Below are 22,344 nucleotides of genomic sequence, written 5' to 3' on the forward strand. Positions count from 1 at the left end.
AAAATTCACCCAACTTATTGTGGGAAGTTTGTGGAAGGCTACCCAAAACTTTTGACCCGAGTTAAACAATTGAAAGGCAATGCTACCAAATACTAATTGAGTATATGTAAACTTCTGACCCACTGGGAATGTGATGAAAGCTGAAAAAAAAATTATCCTATTATTCTGACATTTCACATTCTACAAATAAAGTGGTGATCCTAACTGACCTAAGACAGAATTTCTTACAAGGATTACATGTCAGGAATTGTGAAAAACTGAGTTTAAATGTCTTTGGCTAAGGTGTATGTAAACTTCCGACTTCAACTGTACATGTAGGTACAGTTATTAAAGTGACTATATAGATAATAAACAGAGTAGCAGCACTGTAAAAGAGGTGGGGGCAATGCAAATAGTCTGGATAGCCATTTGATTAGATGTTCAGGAGTCTTATGGCTTGAGGGGAGAAGCTGTTTTTTAGAAGCCTCTTGGACCTAGACTTGGCCCTCCAGTACTGCTTGCTGTGCTGAACCGTTAATGACTAGAGTGGCTGGAGCCTTTGACAATTTTTAGGGCCTTCCTTTGACACCGCCTGGTATAGAAGTCCTGGGTGGCAGGAAGCTTGTCCCAAGTGATGTACTGGGAGGTACGCACTACCCTTTGTAGTGCCTTACGGTTGGAGGCCGAGCAGTTGCCATACCAGTCAAGATGCTCTCGATGGTGCAGCTGTAGAATCTTTTGCGGATCTGAGGACTCATTCCAAATATTTTCAGTTCAGTCTCCTGAGATTGAATAGGTTTTGTCGTGCCCTCTTCACGACTGTCTTGGTGTGCTTGGATGTTTGTTTGTGATGTTTACACCAAGGAACTTAAAACCTGTTGGGTCTAGGGGGCACAAGGAGTTCCCTGAAGGGAACACGCCCTCCCATTCAGCTGATAAAAATATTATTTCGAAATATTTAACTTTCACACATTAACCTGTCTGGCCCACCCGGGACGCAACCGCACCCCCTGCCAACAATAAATGCAAATGCGCTACGCCAAATGCTAATAGCACTCGTTAAAACTCAAACGTTCATTAAAATTCACATGCAGGGTAGTCAATTCAAGCTACACTCGTTGTGAATCAAGCCAACGAGTCAGATTTGTAAAATGCTTTTCGGCGAAAGCATGAGTAGCTATTATCTGATAGCAGGCAACACGCCGAAATACCAGAAGGGACGTAAACAAAGGAATTAGCGTAGCCGGCGCTACACAAAACGCAGAAATAAAATATAAAACATTCATTACCTTTGACGAGATTCTTTGTTGGCACTCCTATATGTCCCATAAACATCACAATTGGGTCTTTTTTTTTATTAAATCGGTCCTTGTGTACCCAAAATGTCAATTTATGAACACCGTCAGATCCAGTAAAAACACATTTTTTAAACCCAATGTTATTTTTTAAAATTAAAAAAGTTGCCTTTAAACTTTGACAAAATACTTCAAACTACTTCTGTAATCCAACTTTAGATATTACTAAACGTTAATAAACGATCAAATTGATCACGGAGCGATCTGTATTCAATAAGTTTGGGAAACATAACTAACTTTTCCGGTTCCATTGTTTACAGCTGTGGACTTGACAACCAGATGTGGCTATTACTCAGATGACCAACGATTTAGTTGAATCGAAATCACAACACTGGCGACATAGTGTGGAAGCTGTAGGAACTGTAATCTCACCCTTAAGTATTTTTCCTTCCAATAGACAATACATGGGCTGGCGGATTGAGTTTTTCTTCGTCGATTTAGTAACCAGGTTTTCTGGCGATTTTGACCACGGAACTCGTTCTGTTATAGTCACAGACACCATTGAACCAGTTCTAGAAACTTCAGAGTGTTTTCTATGCACACATACTAATCATATGCATATACTATATTCCTGGCATGAGTAGCAGGACGTTGAAATGTTGCGCGATTTTTATCAGAATGTTGAAAAAAGTAGCCCGATCTCTAAGAGGTTTTAACAAGTCCAATACAGCAAATGAAAGATAAACATCTTGTTAATCTTCCCATCGTGTCTGATTTCAAAAAATAAAAAATAAATAATAATAAAAAATAAAAATGTTTTACAGCATAATCAAACATATATTTGTTAGATGACCACCAAATTCAAAAACACAGTGATATTTCAGTCTCAAAAGCAAAAATATAGATAAAATGAATCACTAACCTTTGATTATCTCCATCAGATGACACTCATAGGACATCATGTTATACATGTATTGTGTGTTTTTGTTCAATAATGTGCATGTGTGTGTGTATGTATGTATGTATATATGTGTGTGTGTGTGTGTGTGTGTGTGTATATATATATAATGTATCTATATAAATATGTATCTATATAAATCACAGTTTACATTGGCGCATTACGTGCAGTAATGTTTTGATTCCAAAACATCTGGTGATTTTTGCAGGAATACTCACAATAAACATTGATAAAAGATGCAAGTGTTATTCACAGTATTAAAGATAAATGTATCCTCTATGCAACCGCTGTGTCAGATTTAAAAAAAATACTTTACAGAAAAAGAATAATCTGAGAATGGCGCTCAGAACCCAAAGATATAGCCGCCATTTTGGCTTCAACAGAAGCTACAAAAAACACTAAATATTCACTTACCTTTGAATATCTTCATCAGAAGGCAGTTCCAGGAATCCCAGTTCGACAATAAATGACTGATTTGTTCCATAAAGTTCCAAAAAGCCCATAATTTAGCCACTTGTTGTTATCTTGTTCAGCCCTGCATTCAATCCTCAAAAAGCACGAGCAATTCCTCCATACAAAAACTCAAAAAGTTCCGTTACAGGTTGTAGAAACAAGTCAAATTATGTATGCAATCCATATTTAGGATGTTTTAAACATTAATCAGCAATAAGGTTCCAACCGGAGAATTTCATTGTCTGAAGAAAAGCATAGGAACGCAAGAACACTCTTGTGACCGTGCGTAATGAGACCGAGGCTTTCTGCCAGACCACCCACTAAAAGAGCTATTATGAAGCCCCACCTTTGTAATAGAATCATACAAGCAGAATCTAAAGACGGTGACATCTTTTGTAAGCCCAAGGAAGTGCATTCTCAACCATATCTAAGGTGGACATCCAATGGCACTGTTTTCTAAATTGAGTTCTCACTTCCTGTTCTGATTTCTTCTCAGGTTTTTGTCTGCCATATGAATTCTGTTATACTCTCAGACATAATTCACAGTTTTAGAAACTTGAGAGTGTTTTCTATCCACCAGTAATAATACTATGCATGTATTCCCATCTGGAAAACAGTAGGAGGCCGTTTACTCTGGGCACGCCTTTCATCCAAAAGTGAAAATACTGCCCTCTAGCCTCAACATGTTTTAACTCTCAGCCTGCTCCGCTACAGCCCTGTCGATGTGAATGGGGGTGTGTTTGGTCCTCTTTGTCCTGTAGTCCACATTCATCTAATTTGTCTTGATCACGTTGAGGGAGAGGTTGTTGGCCTGGCTCCACACGGTCAGGTCTCTGACCTCCCTATAAGCTGTCTCGTCATTGTCGGTGATCAGGCCTACCACTGTTGTGTCGTCTGCAATCTGAATGATGGTGTTGGAGTCGTGCCTGGCCATACAGTCTTGGGTGAATAGGGAGTACTGGAGTTGACTGAGCATGCACCCCTGAATGGCCCCTGCGTTGAGGATCAGCGTGGCGGATGGGTTGTTACCTATCCTTACCACCTGAGGGCGGCCTGTCAGGAAATCCAGGATCCAGTTGCAGAGGGAGGTGTTTAGTCCGAGGGTCCTTAGCTTAGTGATGAGCTTTGGTGTTGAATGCTGGTGTTGAATGCTGAGCTGTCGTCAATGAATAGCGTTCTCACAGGTGTTCCTTTTGTCCAGGTGGGAAAGGTCAGTGTGGAGTGCAATAGAGATGGCATGATCTGTTGGGGCGGTATGTAAATTGGAGTGGGTCTAGGAATTCTGTGATAATGGTGTTTATGTGAGCCATAACCAGCCTTTCAAAGCACTTCATGTCTACAGACGTGAGTGCTACGGGTTGTTAGTCATTTAGGCAGGTTACCTTGGTGTTGGTATTACAGACTCAGACAGGGAGAGGTTGAAAATGTCAGTGAAGACACTTGCAAGTTGGCCAGTGCAAGCTCGGGGTACATGTCCTGGTAGTCCGTCTGGTCCTGCGACCTTGTGAATGTTGACCTATTTGAATGTCTTACTCACATCGGCTACGGAGAGCGTGGTCACACAGTCGTCTTTAACATCTGATGCTCTCATGCATGCTTCAGCGTGACTTGCCTCGAAGCGAGCATAGAAGTAATTGAGCTCGTCTGGTAGGCTCGTGTCACTGGGCAGCTCACGGCCAGGCTTCTGTTTGTACTCTGTAATAGTTTATAAGCCCTGCCACCCTCGACGAGCATCGGAGCCGGTGTGGTACGATTCGATCTTAGTCCTGTATTGGTGCTTTGCCTGTTGGCTGGTTCGTCGGAGGGCATAGCGGGGTTTCTTATAAGCTTCCGAGTTAGAGTCCCGCTCCTTGAAACGGCAGCTCTACCCTATATCTCAGTGTGGATGTTGCCTGTAATCCATGGCTTCTGGTTGGGGTATGTACGTACAGTCACTTTGGGGACGATGTCATCAAAGCACTTATTGATGAAGGCAGTGACTGATGTTGTGTACTCCTCAATGACATTGGAAGAATCCCAGAACATATTCCAGTCTGTGCTTGCAAAACAGTCCTGTAGCTTAGCATCTGCTTCATCTGACCACTTTTTTATTGACTGAGGAGTATAGTGTAATGATCAGATTTGCCAAATGGAGGGCGAGGGAGAGCTTTGTACTGCTGTGTGGAGTAAAGGTGGTTGCAGATTTAACATGCTGGTAGAAATGGATTTACGTTTCCTTTTAATTAAAGTCCCCGGACACTAGGAGCACCACCTATGGTGAGCATTTTCCTGTTTGCTTATGGCTGTATACAACTCATTGAGTGCAGTCTTGGTGCCAACATCAGTTTGAGGTGGTAAATAGACAGCTACAAAGAATATAGATAGTGTTGTTTGCAGATTATCATGAGATACTCTACCTCAGGCGATCAAAACCTCAAGACTTCCTTAGATATCATGCACCAGCTGTTGTTTACAAATATACATAGACCGCCACCCCTTGTCTTACCATAGGCTGCTGTTCTGACCGTCCGATACAGTGTGTAACCCAACAGCTGTATGTTATTCATGTAGTCGTTCAGCCACGACTTGGTGAAACATAAGATGTTCGTTTTTTTTAATGTCCCGTTTGTAGGATATACGTGCTTGAAGTTTGTCCACTTTATTTTCCAGCGATTGTACGTTAGCCAATAGTACCGATGGCAAAGGCAGATTAGCCAATCGTCGCCGGATCCTTACAAGGCACACCGATCTCCTCCTACTAATGCTACTATAGGTAGACGTTATTCAACAAATGAATGTCTTGCATTGTCAGATTAATTTAATTATTTATTCATTCTGTTATTAACCATATATTTAATTGAAAGCTGTACATTAGCCATTCAAATCTGTAATTTACTGTACATCAGTCATTCCTCCTATCTGTTTCTAATTTCTGTCTTTGCAGACTCAAGTTCCAAGTTTGTCACGTGCTCAAGTACAGTGAAATGCCTTTCTCTCAAGCTCCAAACCCAACAATGCAGTAATCATCATCAATGTAGCACTACAAATAACACAAGGTAGAACAAAAATACACAAGAAAGTAAGAAGCAAAATACAGGGTCTGTTCCAATACCATACAGTATTTATAATGTGCAGGGAAATGTGTGTGTGGAGTCGCTGCAAAAATAAAATACAAGGGTTAACTCAGTCTGTGTAGCCATTTTGTTAGCTATTTAGCAGTCTTATGGCTTAGTGATAGAAGCTGTTCAGGAGTCTGTTGGTGTCAGACTTGATGCACCGGTACCACTTGCTGACTGGAAGCAGAGAGAACAGTCTATGGGTGGCTGGAGTCTTTAATGATTTTCCAGGCCTTCCTTTCACACCACCTGATATAGAGATCCTGGATGGCAGGGAGATGTACAGTCGCGGCCAAAGGTTTTGAGAATGACACAAATATACATTTTCACAAAGTCTGCTGCCTCAGTTTGTATGATGGCAATTTGCATATACTCCAGAATGTTATGAATAGTGATCAGATGAAGTGCTATTAATTGCAAAGCCCCTCTTTGCCATGCAGATTAACTGAATCCCCAAAATATTCAACTGCATTTCAGCCCTGCCACAAAATGACCCGCTGATATCATGTCAGTGATTCTCTCGTTAACACAGGTGTGAGTGTTGACGAGGACAAGGCTGGAGATCACGCTGTCATGCTGATTGAGTTCGAATAACACTGGAAGCTTCAAAAGGGGGGTGGTGCATGGAATCATTGTTCGTCCTCTGTCAAACATGGTTACCTGCAAGGAAACACATGCCGCCGTCATTGCTTTGCACAAAAAGGGCTTCACAGGCAAGGATATTGCTGCCAGTAAGATTGCACCTAAATCAACCATTTATCGGATCATCAAGAACTTCAAGGAGAGCGGTTCAATTGTTGTGAAGAAGGCTTCAGGGCGCCCAAGAAAGTCCAGCAAGCGCCAGGACCGTCTCCTAAAGTTGATTCAGCTGTGGGACCGGGGCACCACCAGAACAGAGCTTGCTCAGGAATGGCAGCAGGCAGGTGTGAGTGCATCTGCATGCACAGTGAGGCAAAGACTTTTGGAGGATGGCCTGGTGTCAAGAAGGGCAGCAAAGAAGCCACTTCTCTCCAGGAAAAACATCAGGGACAGACTGATATTCTGCAAACTTTACAAGGATTAGACTGCTGAGGACTGGGGTAAAGTCATTTTCTCTGATGAATCCCCTTTCCAGTTGTTTGGGGCATCTGGAAAAAAGCTTGTCCGGAGAAGACAAGGTGACCGCTACCATCAGTCCTGTGTCATGCCAACAGTAAAGCATCCTGAGACCATTCATGTGTGGGGTTGCTTCTCAACCAAGGGAGTGGGCTCACTCACAATTCTGCCTAAGAACACAGCCATGAATAAAGAATGGTACCAACACATCCTCCGAGAGCAACTTCTCCCAACCATCCAGAAACAGTTTGGTGACGAACAATGGCTTTTCCAGCATGATGGAGCACCTTGCCACAAGGCAAAAGTGATAACTAGGTGGCTCGGGGAACAAAGCATCGATATTTTGGGTCCATGGCCAGGAAACTCCCCAGACCTTAATCCCATTGAGAACTTGTGGTCAATCCTCAAGAGGTGGGTGGACAAACAAAAACCCACACATTCTGACAAACTCCAAGCATTGATTATGCAAGAATGGGCTGCCATCAGTCAGGATGTGACCCAGAAGTTAATTAACAGCATGCCAGGGCGGATTGCAGAGGTCTTGAAAAAGAAGGGTCAACACTGCAAATATTGACTATTTGCATCAGCTTCATGTAATTGTCAACAAAAGCCTTTGACACTTATGAAATGCTTGTAATTATACTTCAGTATTCCATAATAACATCTGACAAAAATATCTAGACACTGAAGCAGCAAACTGTGTGGAAATTATTATTTGTCATTCTCAACTTTTGGCCACGATTGTACTTGGCTGTCCGCATCACCTTCTGTATCTCCATACGATCGAGGGCGGTGCTGTTGTCATACCAAGCAGTGTTGCAGCCAGTCAAGATGCTCTCAATGGTGCAGCTGTAGAACATTTTGAGGATTTGAGAGCCCATGTCTTCTTGTTAATCCAGTTCACACTGTCTGTCATTTTCCAACCGAATCAAGTGTTGAACTGTGACGCAATCAGGTTGGCATAACACACACTTTCTGTCCTGTGCACCTTATTTAAATTACAATGAAAACCACCAATGCTTCTGTGACGTCCCCCTCTCCCTCTTTACCCTCCCAGATTCAAGACGGGCCAGATCAACGGTGACCTTCTCATCTACCACGTGCTGCTGACCTTGAAGCCCTATTACGCCAAGCCCTATGAGATTGTGGTGGACCTGACCCACGCCGGACCCAGCAACCGCTTCAAGACTGACTTCCTGTCCAAGTGGTTTGTGGTGTTCCCGGGCTTCGCCTACGAGAACGTGGCTGCCATCTACATCTACAACTGCAACACGTGGGTGAGGGAGTACACTAAGTACCACGAGAGACTGCTGACAGGCCTGAAGGGGAGCAAGAAGCTGCTGTTCATTGATTCACCAGTGCGGCTTGCGGAGCACGTGGAGCCTGACCAGCAGAAGCTGCCTGCGGCCACGCTTGCCCTGGAGGAGGACCTCAAGGTGTTCCACAACGCCCTCAAACTGGCCCACAAGGACACCAAGGTCTCCATCAAGGTCAGGACATGGGGGAGTCAGTAAATTTATAATGTTATATGAATCTTACATACTTTTTGGGCTGTGGGGATGTAATTAGGGGCACAGACAGGAATGACAGGAATGTCTGAGACGGATTGAATGCTTGTCCCCCGGAAGTAGATGTGGTCTGAAGGGTCAACCGCTAAACCAGACTCCGGCTGATAATGGACGTTTTTTTAAACCATGTTACTCTTTTGTGGACCATATAGCATAGTGACTCAGTCTCAATGAGCTGTCTCTGTTGTCCCCAGGTGGGCTCCACAGCAGTCCAGGTGACTTCAGCAGAGCGTACCCGGGTCCTGGGTCAGTCGGTCTTCCTCAACGACATCTACTACGCCTCAGAGATAGAGGAGATCTGCCTGGTGGATGAGAACCAGTTCACTCTAACCATCGCCAACCAGGGCACGCCGCTCACCTTCATGCACCAGGAGTGTGAGGCCATCGTCCAGTCCATCATCCACATCAGGACGCGTTGGGAGCTGTCCCAGCCGGACTCCATCCCCCAGCACACCAAGATCAGGCCCAAAGACGTGCCGGGGACCCTGCTCAACATTGCCCTGCTCAATCTGGGCAGCTCTGACCCCAGCCTCAGGTCAGAAACACAGCTGTGGAAAATAGTCATATGTGAATAGTATAGATTTTGATGGGACTATGAGAGCAGACCGTTAGGCTTCATAGGGATGTTTGAATTATACATCTATGATGCTTACTTACGTACTATTTTTTTTTTTCTTTCTCTCCTTCCCTTTCTGTCTGTGCTGGTTTCAGATCAGCGGCCTACAACCTGCTCTGTGCCTTGACCTGCACCTTCAACCTGAAGATAGAAGGCCAGCTGCTGGAGACGTCGGGCCTGTGTATCCCTGCAAACAACACCCTCTTCATAGTGTCCATCAGCAAGACACTGGCCGCCAACGAACCACACCTCACCCTGGAGTTCCTGGAGGAGTGTATCTCTGGCTTCAGCAAATCCAGTCAGTATCCTTGTTCCTGCCTTCCACACACATACGCCAAACGCACGCATACATGCACTCACACGCACAAACACACACACACACACACACACACCCACTGTAACATCCTCTCTGATGTGTGTTTAGGTATTGAGTTGAAACATCTGTGTCTGGAGTACATGACCCCCTGGCTGCTCAACCTGGTGAGGTTCTGTAAGCACAATGACGACGCCAAGCGCCAGCGTGTCACCGCCATCCTGGACAAGCTCATCACCATGACCATCAACGAGAAGCAGATGTACCCTTCTATCCAGGCTAAGATCTGGGGTAGTCTAGGACAGGTGGGGGTCTCTCTCTCCTCTCTGTATGCGTTTTAGCCCATGTATCAACCAGTATTTCAAATCACATATTTTCACGTCATCGCAGGTACAGCGAAATGCTTTTGTTTCTTGCTCTAACAGTGCAGTAATACCTAGCAAAACCATGCACACACATCTTAAAAATAAGAAATTAAGAAATATCAATAAAAATAGTGTGTTTGGACAGTATATGAATAGAAAAGGTGTATACAGCAGTAGTGATTAGCCATGACTAGAATACAGTACACATGAAGTGGGTAAAACCAGTATGTACACATTATTAAAGTGACCGGTGTTCAATGACTACAAACACAGGAAAGCAGTCTCTTAGGTGCAGGGTAGAGTACCGGGTGGTATATTGAATATTACTGAGCCTGTGCAGTGTCTGTTATTGCCTTAATGCTACTGCTGATTCATGCACTGGGAAATGGCTGAAGGATTCAGTGGACCCACTGTTCAGGATGTTATAGATGCTGGACAGGGACACCCTATGCCAGGGATCATCAACAAGATTCAGCCATGTGCTGTTTTGTTTTCCTTGAGCGGATGGTCGGGGGCCCGTAACATCATTTGTTGACTGTAAATTGGCTGCAAGAAGCCCAAACAGATATGTTTGACTAAAACATAAGAATTTAAAACCTTGCTAACATTTGTATATAATCACGTGTTTCTCTATTATGTGTGGGAATACTTGGGAACCGATTTCTTAAATTAAAATCACTTAGAGCTTATTTCCAGGTGTTTTTACAGTCTTATGTCCAACAAAAGACAAGTGTTAGTATTTTGTTGAACACAATTTTGCACACAGTGAGTCCATGCAACTTATTTTGGGACTAAGCACATTTTTACTGCTGAACTTATTTAGGGGGTTGGATACTTATAAACTAAATACATTCCAGCTGTTCATTTTTAAATAATTTGTCAAAATTTAGAAAATCACAATTCCACTTTGACATTATGGGGTATTGTGTTTAGTCCAGTGACCCAAAATCTCAATTTAATCTATTTTAAATTCAGGCAGTAACAAAACAAATTGTGGAAAAAGTCAAGGGGTCTGAATACTTTCTGAAGGCACTGTATGTTGTCATTACAAATGATTCTGTCTTCTGTGTCACCATCTCTGTACTTTTCAGCTCTCACCAGTTATCATGCTTGCCACTGAAAGCTTTGTGTATTAGCGTGGAGAGGAATGTCTGACTAAAAAAGATGCTGGCTGAGAAGTCATTCTGAAAGAGAAATAACTTGAGACAAAGAAAAGCATACGCTGAGGCCGTTGTGCAAGTCCCAGTATCTATAGGTCTACTGTGAGAACTTTGGTGAAAGTTCTGGGTTGCATCAGACCTCTGTGGGCTATTACTGGAGATGAGTTTATGGTTTGTCCTGTTGTCCCTGTTCTGTAGATAACTGACCTGCTGGACGTGGTGCTGGACAGCTTCATCAAGACCAGCGCTACAGGAGGCCTGGGTTCCATCAAGGCTGAGGTCATGGCTGACACAGCTGTGGCGCTGGCCTCCGGGAATGTCAAGCTGGTGTCCAGCAAGGTGAGAGACGCACACACAAACACCTCAAGAATTACCATTGCGACATACGATACATAACCAAAAGTATGTGGACACCTTGTTGAACAACTCGTTCCAAAATCATGGGCATTAATATGGAGTTGGTCCCCCTTTGCTGTTATAACAGACTCCACTCTTCTGGGTTCCAACTAGATGTTGGAACTTTGCTGTGGAGATTTGCTTCCATTCATCCACAAGCGTTAGAGAGATCGGGCACTGATGTTGGGCTATTACGCCTGGCTCGCAGTCCCAATTCATCCCAAAGGTGATTGACAGGGTTGAGGTCAGGGCTCTGTGCAGGCCAGTCAAGTTCTTCACACCGATCTCGACACACACATTTCTGCATGGACCTTGCTTTGTGCACGGGGGCGTTGTCATGCTGAAACAGGGAAGGGTCTTCCCCAAAGTTTGAAGCACTGGAACTAAGGGGCCTAGCCCGAACCATGAAAAATAGCCACAGACCATTATTCCTAGTCCACCGAACATTACAGCTGGCACCGCGTTCGGGCAGGTAGCTTTTTCCTGGCATCCGCCAAACCCAGATTCGTCCATCGAACTGCCAGATGGTGAAGCGTGATTCATCACTCCAGAGAAAGTGTTTCCACTGCTCCAGAGTCCAATGGCGGCAAGCTTTATACCACTCCAGCCGAAGCTTTGCATTGCACCTGGTGATCTTAGGCTTGTGTGCGGCTGCTTGGCCATGGTAACCCATTTCATGAAGCTCTCGACAAACAGTTATTGTGCTGACGTTGCTTCCGGGGGCAGTTTGGATCTCGGTAGTGAGTGTTACATCTGAGGACGAATTTTTACGCGCAACGTACTTCAGCACTTTGCAGTCTTGTTCTGTGAGCTTATGTGGCCTACCACTTCGTGGCTGAGCCGTTGTTGCTCCAAGACCTTTCCACTTCCCCATAACATCACTTTCAGTTGACCGGGGCAGCTCTGGCAGGGCAGACATTTTATGAACTGACAATGACGGTGGCACGTTGAAAGCCACTGAGTAAGTAAGGCCGTTCTACTGCCAATGTTTGTCTATGGAGATTGCATGGCTATGTGCTCGATTTTATGAACCTCAGCAACGGGTGTGGCTGAAATATGCTACAAACATCAATACAGATGCTGCACACATGAATACAATCTTTCCAGATGTCCCTTGTTCTATAAAATGACATCAAAGATCCATTTTGTACATTTATGATACTGCTTTATGGCAAGATGTAATTGTGTAATGTCACTGAATTAATTGGAGTAGCTAACATATTAGCCAATGTTACAGATTACATTACACAGGGTGTCTGCGGGTCCTTAACACTTTTTAAGTTAATTTATCTGATTTTAAAGGCCTTAAAAAGTTTTCATGTCTTAAATTCAGTTTTTAAAGGTCTTGACAGTGACTACAGTGTTTCCATTATATTGTGCCACTGCTTAATACCACCATGGCAAACAAAATGAATAAATAGAGATGCATTCTAACAGTTGAGCAACATTTCAAAATGTACAGTGCCTTCAGAAAGTATTCACACCCCTTTTCCACATTTTGTTGTGTTAGAGCCTGACTTTAAAATGCATTTCAATGTTGTGTCACTGGCCTGCACACAATTCCCCATAATGTCAAAGTGCAATTAATTGTTTTATTGCATTTTTTTTTACAAATGACTAAAAAATAAAAAGCTGAAATGTCTTGAGTCAAGTATTCAACCCCTTTGACTTACTATGTGTGCAATAATGGTGTTTAACATTATTTTTGAATGACTACCTCATCTCTGGACCCCACGCATACAATTATCTGTAAGGTCGAGTAGTGAATTTCAAACACCGATTCAACCACAAAGACCAGGGAGTTTGCCTCGCAAAAAAGGGCACCTATTGGTAGATGGGTGAAAAAAAACAAAAGGCAGACACTGAATATCTCTTTGAAAATGGTGAAGTTATTAATTACACTTTGGGTGGTGTATTGATACACCCAGTCACTACAAAGATATAGGTGTTCCCGGAGGGGAAGGAAACCGCTCAGGGATTTCACCATGAGGCCTATGGTGACTTTAAAACAGTTACTGAGTTTAATGGCTGTGATAGGAGAAAACTGCAGATGGATCCACAACATTGTAGTTATTTCACAATACTAACCTAAATGACAGTGAAAAGAAGGAAGCCTGTACAGAATAGTTTTTATTCCAAAACATGCGCAATTAACTCCTATGTCCTGAATACCAAGTGTTATTTTTGGGGAAATACAACACATTACTGAATAGCACTCTTCATATTTTCAAGCATTGTGGTGGCTGCATCATGTTATGGGTGTGTAAAACTAACCTGGTTGTCTGCTTTCCAACAGACACTAGGAGACAAATGCACCTTTCAGCAGGACAATAACCTAAAACACAAGGCCAAATTTACACTGGAGTTGCTTACCAAGACGACATTGAATATTCCTGAGTGGCCTAGTTACAGTTTTGACTTAAATTGGCTTAAATCTATGGCAAGACTTAAATGGCTGTCCAGCAATGATCAACAACCAACTTGACAGATATTGAAGAATTTTAAGAATGTGCAAAATATTATATCATCCAGGTGTGCAAAGCTCTTAGAGACGTACCCAGAAACACTCACAGCTGTAATCACTGCCAAATATGATTCTAACATGTATTGACTCGAGGGGTTGAATACTTATGTAATCAAGATATTAGTGTTTTTTAATATATATTTTTTATTACAAATTTTCAAAATTTTCTTCTACTTTGACAGAATATTTTGTGTTGATCGTTTACAAAAAAATTAGAAATATATTTTTATCCCACTTTGTAACGTAACAATGTGGAAGAAGTCTAGGGGTGTGAATACCTTCTGAAGGCACTGTAGTTGCAGGAAAGACCATTGTTAAAAAAGAGGAGAGCTTCATGTGAGTAAGAATGATTTTTCAAACTGTCAATATAGAGGAAATAACACCACTTTACAAACAGAGTATGTTGTTGAGATAATGTGCCATTTACAGTGAATATATCAGGAGGTCTTTATAGGTCTACCAATGGAACGTTTTTGTGTGGATATCTAGCAATAATAGCATATTTAGGGTTAGCAATCTAGCTAATGTGTTTTAAATTCCCACTTCCTCAGTTTTTAAATTATGTAGCATTATTGCCCCTAGGCCAATATGCACAAAACATTCAGGCAAATTAATTTCTAAATAGAATGGATTACTCTGGATCCTATTTTGACATGTTGCACATAAAAATATCCATCATGCATTCCTTGAACTTGTTAGATTAATTGTATGTTCATGTCTTACTTGGCACTGGAAAAAGTCAGTCAAGAGCCCTCCCGCTTAGCTACCCTGCTTTGGAAGTACTGCCGTTTGATACCTGATTCACTGAATGAGGGAAGGACCTTGTGTGTTTGAGCAGTGCTGGATCAAAAGCCTGCACACCCAGAGTTGACCACTATTTTAAACAGTAACAGTGATGTAAATTTGACTTTATAAGGCATTTTTTCACATTGGTATTGTTTTGGTATTGAGGATAATTTTCTGAACACTTAAGAGTTTGTGATCCAGCTAATGATTAGCCCATTGAGGTAGCCTTAATAACAAATGCAGATGGGCAACCCCATGCTTCAGCCATCTATAACCTAGCCACTATGCTACTACTCCTTCAGTCTAGAGGTGAATGCTCATTGTTAAAATAGCACATCTGCCTGATTTAATATGCACCATATAGGCTATAGTCTTTGGGGAAAGAGCCAGCCCTAAAAATTCAACTTTTTGCCAACATGGGCTCATTTCTGGAGGAGAATATTAGCAGATGTGTGCTGCATGCATACTTCAAAATTGGTATTAAATTGCATTCCAAGTAGTATTAAAAAATTGTTAAATTAAACTTGATAGAACCTGCACATACCCTGATTACAGTTAGATGTTGAACTATACCACTACAGTATGTATGAAAGCCTGTTTTAAACATCTCACAAACCAAACATACAAGCAGACACATTTTAAAAGTGCCTACCCTATTTAGATCACAGGTGGTGTCCTGCCTTTACTTGTCATTTCCTTTTGACTGTTGAGCTACTTCTCTCCTAAAGAGAGCCTTGAGAGTGTATTGCCCAATGAAGTATCCATAACTTACCTCACAAAATGCTGATCATGTGATCTAGTACCAGGCACAGTATGGCAACTGAATACAAAGGCCAGTCTGTGTGGGGTGATGTCTCTTTTCTCTTCTATCTGTACTTGTATGTCAAGGCAAAATACTGAACACAGGTTTAAATTGTTATTGCACAATTGATTAACACCACACTGGGATATTAAACATTACTTGCTGCATTCCCAATTCTGCCTGTAACCTTTAACTACAGGACAGTGATGCTAGCTAAATGACGAGAGTCCTGAGTCATCCTGCTCTTTATCATCGGTGGATGGGAGAGATAATAGAAGATGGGGATGTCAAATGTGGTAATGTGATGTGCTACGTACCAGACCTTTGATGTAACCTTAACTCTATCCCTTGTCTGGTCTGCAGGTGATCATCCGCATGTGTAAGATCATCGATAAGACGTGTCTGTCTCCCACGCCCACCCTGGAGCAACACTTGATGTGGGATGACATTGCCATCCTGGCCCGTTACATGCTCATGCTGTCCTTTAACAACTCTCTGGATGTGGCCACTCACCTGCCCTACCTGTTCCACGTGGTCACGCTGCTGGTGGCCACCGGCCCCCTGTCCCTCCGCGCCTCCACACACGGCCTGGTCATCAACATAATCCACTCCCTCTGTACCTGCTCCCAGCTCAACTTCAGTGGTGAGGAGGCCACACACACAACATCCTGGCCCTGGCTGTAGAGAAGAGAGGACAGACAGAGCGACAGAGAGAGAAGTGAAACAATTTAAAAGGCAGAGGGTTGATGAGTGTCATTCAGTGTTTTGAAAGTAGATGGATAGCTAGAGATGTACACTTTTGGGAGATTTTTCATTGATGTACTGTATAGCCTTGCTGAAACTAACTGATAACTATTCCCCTGTGTGTTTCTCTCTTCCAGAGGAGACCAAGCAGGTCCTGAGGCTGAGCCTGACAGAGTTCTCCCTGCCTAAGTTCTACCTGCTGTTTGGCATCAGTAAGGTCAAGTCTGCTGCGGTCATCGCCTTCCGCTCCAGCTACCGCGACCGCTCCTTCTCCCCCGGGTCCTACGAGAGGGAGACCTTCGCCCTGTCCTCCCTGGAGACAGTCACCGAGGCCCTGCTGGAGATCATGGAGGTCAGGAGATCACTACACTGACATCGTCACTCATTATTCCATCGTCTCTATGAAACTACTGTCTGTACCGGGTGATGCTAGAGATCACCACACTGACATCGTCACTCATTATTCCATCGTCTCTATGAAACTACTGTCTGTACCGGGTGATGCTGGGTGAACACCAACCAAATATAATATTCTACTTGCCCAGTCTAGCAAACAAAAATAGTTTAAACATTTTTTATATATTTTTTAATGTGCTCAAACTGTTTCCTCTTTTCCACAAGGCCTGTATGAGGGATATCCCTGGCTGTAAGTGGCTGGACCAGTGGACAGAGCTGGCTCAGAGGTATGGTAACAACATTTACACTCTTCTAATGAACAGAACCATCCACACTGTTTGCTCTAAATCAATTTTCTGATGCTTATATTACTATTGGTGCTAATGTCAGAGCAATGTAGAAAGGCTTCAGATCATTTACATTTAAAAATATATATATATATTTCTTTTGATATTTAGCATACATGCTTATCCAGAGCGACTTACAGGAGCAATTAAGGTTAAGTGCCTTGCTCAAGGGCACATACAGATTTTTCACCTAGTCGGCTCTGGGTTTCGAACCAGCAACCTTTTTGGTTACTGGCCCAACCGCTAGGCTACCTTCCGCCGTCAACTTGACTGACTTTCATAAGGCATGCGTATGAAAGTAGTCTGTGTATTCATCCGCTCTCTCTCCTTTTCTCTCCCTCTGTCAGGTTTGCGTTCCAGTACAACCCGTCCCTGCAGCCCAGAGCCCTGGTGGTGTTTGGCTGCATCAGTAAGAGGGTGACCCATGGCCAGATCAAACAGATCATCAGGATCCTCAGCAAGGCCAGCCCCCTGCTCAGCATAGACAGGGTCTGTGTCCCATCACTCTGCCCTGTTACTCGCTACATTCTGTCATACATAGAATTAGGACATGCATCTCATTGAAACCACTTGAATGACTGTACTGTATCTTGTAAAAGACAATGGTCAGTGCAATTCTTTTTTTTTTAAAGCAGCCAGCGCTGTTGTCAAAATAGAATCTATCACTTCAAGTAACCGTGCTTCCATCTCGTGCACTTTTTATCTGCCAATTGGCGTTCTAAATCTACAGACATGACCTCTACTCTCGTGGGAACGTTGCAAGTCTTTGAATAGATTCTCTGCTACAAGTTTTGGAAGTAGTTGTGAATGCTGGAGCAGTGTCTGATCCTGTCTCATTAGGGTCTGTCTGTTGAAAGATGCTGTGTGTAGCATATCCTGTGCTGCGCAGACTGAATTGACCTGTTGTCTGTCAATAGGGTCTGGAGAGCTGTCTAAAGGGACCTGATAACTACAACAGCCAGGTGTTGATAGAAGCCACAGTAATAGCTCTCACCAAGCTGCAGCCTCTCCTCAACAAGGTACACACACGAAGACACAGATGGCCGATCTCAAGGGATAATTTAAGAGATGGATGTATTAAATGTTCTGGTGAGCTAGCTTATTTGTGTGTGCGTGCGTATGAACCACATTCTAAAAAGTAGCACCCAAAGCTCCTGGCACGCAGAGAGGAGGGAAGTTATTTTGGCCCTGCCTGTATGTGGTAAATAGGCTGCTGATAGATGGTAGATGGTGGAAGTAAATTGTCGTGTGAGACTCGCTCTGACTGCAAGTGTGTTTGTTGGCAGCTCGCCTACGCACAGGGCCCTGTGTGTGTGTTGGATTGTGAGTGTGTGTGTGTTGGATTGTGAGTGTGTGTGTGTTGGATTGTGTGTGTGTTGGATAGTAGTAGTGGTGAGGCTAAATAACAGCCTCTGTGTTTCCTCCAGGACTCCCCCATGCACAAGGCTCTGTTCTGGGTGGCCGTGGCTGTGCTCCAGCTGGACGAGGTCAACCTCTACTCCGCCGGCACCGCCCTGCTGGAGCAGAACCTTCACACACTGGACAGCCTCAGGGTCTTCAACGACAAGGTACTAAACACACAGACAACTTTTCAAAGGGATGTTCTTCCACAAACCTTCAGCTCAAACATTCACACCTTTTTTTTTGGCCAGGTCTTCTCACAGTTTCACTTTGAGTTGGGGTTTACATGTTTTTGTAAATAATTATCTTCCCCTCTTTTCCCCTGTAGAGTCCAGAGGAGGTGTTTATGGAGATCAGGAAGCCTCTGGAGTGGCACTGTAAACAGATGGACCACTTTGTGGGCCTCAACTTCAATTCCAACTTCAACTTTGCACTAGTGGGTCACCTGTTGAAAGGTAAGTAGGCGGGGGTGTCTAAGCATTGGGTCGGCATGGTTGAGCTCTTTCTCTAACCAATCACGTCTCTGTCCAGGGTACAGACACCCCTCCCCCAACACAGTGGCGCGGACCATCCGGATTCTCCACACACTGCTAGCCCTGGTGGGAAAACACCTCAACTGTGACAAGTTTGAGGTGAACACCCAGAGTGTGGCCTACCTGGCAGGTGAGTTCAGGACGGATCCTCAATGAAGCCATACTACGAATATTTATGATTGATACATTTTTATTTAAAAAAATGAAATAACACATTTTCTCCCCAATTTCGTGGTATCCAATTGTTAGTAGCTTCTCTCTTGTCTCATTGCTGCAACTCCCGTACGGACTCGGAGAGGCGAAAGTTGAGAGCCATGCGTCCTCCGAAACCCAACCAAGCCGCACTGCTTCTTGACACAGCGCGCATCCAAACCGGAAGCCAGCCGCACCAATGTGTCGGAGGAAACACCGTGCACCTAGTGGTCTGGTCAGCGTGCACTGCGCACAGCCCGTCGCTAGTGTGCGACGAGACAAGGATATCCCTGCCGGCCAAACCCTGGACCAATTGTGCACCGCCTGCAACAGAGCCTGGGCTCGAACGATGCAGTGCCTTAGACAAAGTGTCTTAGACCACTGCGTGACCTGGGAGGCTATTGATTGATTTTATTATTAGAGTGTCTTGCATCTTCAGGATGCCCATGTTCATATTGACTTTAAACAAAAGTGATTTTCGTTCCGGCCTCCCGGGTGGCGCAGATTTCCGTTGATTTTCTTAATTTGCAAGCCAACGGTTTCTGCGTAGAAAACAAACTGATCTCGTAGTGAAATGACGCCTGTCTGTGTGTAGCTCTCCTCACTGTTTCAGAAGAGGTCCGCAGCCGCTGTAGCCTCAAGCACAGGAAGTCCCTGCTCCTCTCGGAAGTTACCATGGAGAATGTTCCCATGGACACGTACTCTGTGCACCACAGCGACCCCTGCTGCAGGTGAGTCTACAGGGCTGCCTGCTGACAGAGCAGCTGACTGAAGATTAGTTTCAGCTCTCTGTATTGTACAATGTCAAAAAGGAATCGTATGGACAATATGTGTTCAACTTTCATGAATGTTTTGTTTTTCACCCCTGTGTCAGGACTCTTCGGGAGAGTCAGCCGTGGACATCCCCCAAGGTGTCAGAACGCTACCTAGTGGCTCACTACTCCTCGGTGGGGCAGATCAGCCCCCGCACACGCAAGTCCATGAGCCTGGACATGGGCCAGCCTTCCCAGGCAAACACTAAGAAACTGCTAGGTAAGACACCTGTCAATCGTCCTACACTGCTAGAGATCAACAGAAGCGTTTTATCAAGAGAGAACTGGTCAGAGGGAGTTAGCCTGTATAGACATGATGACCAAGATATCCATAGAGGATCTACCAGGTCTGTGCTATTTTAGGTATTGTTAGTGTTTAAGTGAATTGACCTGTGTGTTAACATGGCCATCATGTATTTGTCTATGCTGGCTCACCAGGCACGAGGAAGAGTTTTGATCACTTGATATCAGACAACAAAGCACCAAAGAGGCCAGATATGGAGTCTGGCATCACTACGCCACCAAAGATGAGGAGGGTGGCGGAGAACGATTATGAAATAGGTGAGTGTCCAGGTCAGTGTTTGTCTCCTGTTCACCTGACACTTACATGTTTGTGGCAGGGATGCTAGAGGTTTGACACTGACTCATGTGTCTCTCTCTCCATCCCACAGAATCGACCCAAAGAATCTCCCACCACACCCTGAGGAAGGTGTCTGTGTCGGAGTCCAACGTGCTGCTGGATGAAGAGGTTCTCACAGACCCCAAGATCCAGGCTCTGCTGCTCACGGTCCTGGTGAGACCACTTTCTCAGCTCTCCTCCTCCACCTCTGTGATTCTCTGTCTCTCTCTCTTTTAAACTCCCTCTCTCATATTTCCTCGTCATTAGTTTGTGCCTATTTCTAACATGCTGGTGTAAAGGATCTCACTGTTCCTTCCTGTCTTGCCTCTATGCTACAGGCTACATTGGTGAAGAATACAACAGATGATTTTGACCAGAGAATCCTCTACGAGTTTTTAGCTGAAGCTAGTGTTGTCTTCCCTAGGGTCTTTCCAGTTGTGTAAGTGTTTCATTTCAACACAATAAAGCCATGAACAAATACATACAGTACCAGTCTAAAGTTTGGACACCTACTCATTCAAGGTTTTTTCGTTATTTTTACTATTTTCTACATTGTAGAATAATAGTGAAGACATCAAAACTATGAAATAACTTCTCCATGCATCACGGTGGGAACCACACATGTGGAGATCATCCATTAACCTACTCTGCGTCTCACAAAGACACGGCTGTTGGAACCAAAAATCTCAAATTTGGACTCATCAGACTAAAGGACAGATTTCCACCGGTCTAATGTCCATTGCTCGTGTTTCTTCGCTCAAGCAAGACTCTTCTTATTGTTGGTGTCCTTTAGTAGTGGTTTCTTTGCAGCAAATTGACCATTAAGGCCTGATTCATGTAGTCTCCTCTGAACAGTCGATGTTGAGGTGTCTGTTACTTGTCTGAAGCATTTATTTGGGCTGCAATCTGAGGTGCAGTTAACTCTAATGAACTTATACTCTGCAGCAGAGGTAACTCTGGGTCTTCCTTTCCTGAGGCGGTCCTCATGAGAGCCAGTTTCATCATAGCACTTGATGGTTTTTGCAACTGTACTTGAAGAAACTTTCAAAGTTCTTGACATTTTCCAGGTTGACTGACCTTCATGTCTTAAAGTAATGATGTACTGTTGTTTCTCTTTGCTTATTTGAGCTGTTCTTGACATAATATGGACTTGGTCTTTTACCAAATAGGACTATCTTCTGTATACCTCCCTTGTCACAACACAACTGATTGTTTCAAACACATTAAGAAGGAAAGATATTCCACAATTGAACTTTTAACAAGGCACACCTGTTAATGAAAATGCATGCCAGGTGACTAACTCATGGTTGAGAGAATGCCAAGCGTATGCAAACCTGTCATCAGGGCGCAGGATGGCTACTTTGAAGAATCTAAAATATATTTTGATTTGTTTAACACCTATTTGGTTACTACAAGATTCCATATGTGTTATTTCATAGTTGTGATGTCTTTACTATTATTCTACAATGTAGAACATAGTAAAAATAAAGAAAAAGCCTTGAATGAGTAGGTGTGTCCAAACTTTTCACTTGTACTGTATATTCCTGTTAGTGTGTACACAAGCCTTCATATCATGTTGTGGTCCTCTTTCCAGTCACAACCTGCTGGACTCGAAGATCAACACCCTCCTCTCACTGTGCCAGGACCCTAACCTCCTAAACCCCATCCATGGCATCGTGCAGAGTGTGGTTTACCATGAGGAGTCACCCCCCCTGTACCAGCCCTCCTACCTACAGAGTGAGAGTACACCCACTCCTCCCCCTCTCCACACACCATTAGTTAGAACTATGGGTTCTATGGTGAAAATGTCCATTTATTAATAGTCGTTTCTTCACTTTCTCTCTCAGGCTTTGGGTTTAATGGTCTATGGCGATTTGCTGGGCCCTTCTCAAAGG

The 22,344-nt window shown here is 43.7% G+C and overlaps 1 protein-coding gene across 5 annotated transcripts in view; it reads left to right on the forward strand.

Annotated features, from left to right (window-relative positions):
• Positions 1–22,344, forward strand: part of LOC135550500 (neurofibromin) — an 80,144-nt gene that overhangs the window by 49,812 nt on the left and 7,988 nt on the right. For all 5 annotated transcript variants that reach the window (XM_064981375.1, XM_064981377.1, XM_064981379.1 and 2 more), the window contains 20 exons: positions 7,933–8,365; positions 8,638–8,978; positions 9,155–9,357; positions 9,484–9,677; positions 11,096–11,236; positions 15,769–16,048; positions 16,287–16,501; positions 16,771–16,832; positions 17,240–17,381; positions 17,810–17,911; positions 18,320–18,460; positions 18,622–18,748; positions 18,825–18,956; positions 19,614–19,749; positions 19,893–20,050; positions 20,269–20,391; positions 20,502–20,623; positions 20,788–20,888; positions 22,044–22,186; positions 22,297–22,343. In XM_064981375.1, the coding sequence (XP_064837447.1) occupies positions 7,933–8,365; positions 8,638–8,978; positions 9,155–9,357; positions 9,484–9,677; positions 11,096–11,236; positions 15,769–16,048; positions 16,287–16,501; positions 16,771–16,832; positions 17,240–17,381; positions 17,810–17,911; positions 18,320–18,460; positions 18,622–18,748; positions 18,825–18,956; positions 19,614–19,749; positions 19,893–20,050; positions 20,269–20,391; positions 20,502–20,623; positions 20,788–20,888; positions 22,044–22,186; positions 22,297–22,343 (3,343 nt within the window). The remainder of the gene's footprint in view (positions 1–7,932; positions 8,366–8,637; positions 8,979–9,154; positions 9,358–9,483; positions 9,678–11,095; positions 11,237–15,768; positions 16,049–16,286; positions 16,502–16,770; positions 16,833–17,239; positions 17,382–17,809; positions 17,912–18,319; positions 18,461–18,621; positions 18,749–18,824; positions 18,957–19,613; positions 19,750–19,892; positions 20,051–20,268; positions 20,392–20,501; positions 20,624–20,787; positions 20,889–22,043; positions 22,187–22,296; position 22,344) is intronic.

This window comes from Oncorhynchus masou, chromosome 12, assembly GCF_036934945.1.
Source record: "Oncorhynchus masou masou isolate Uvic2021 chromosome 12, UVic_Omas_1.1, whole genome shotgun sequence".
In the NCBI taxonomy this organism is placed as follows: Eukaryota; Metazoa; Chordata; class Actinopteri; order Salmoniformes; family Salmonidae; genus Oncorhynchus; species Oncorhynchus masou.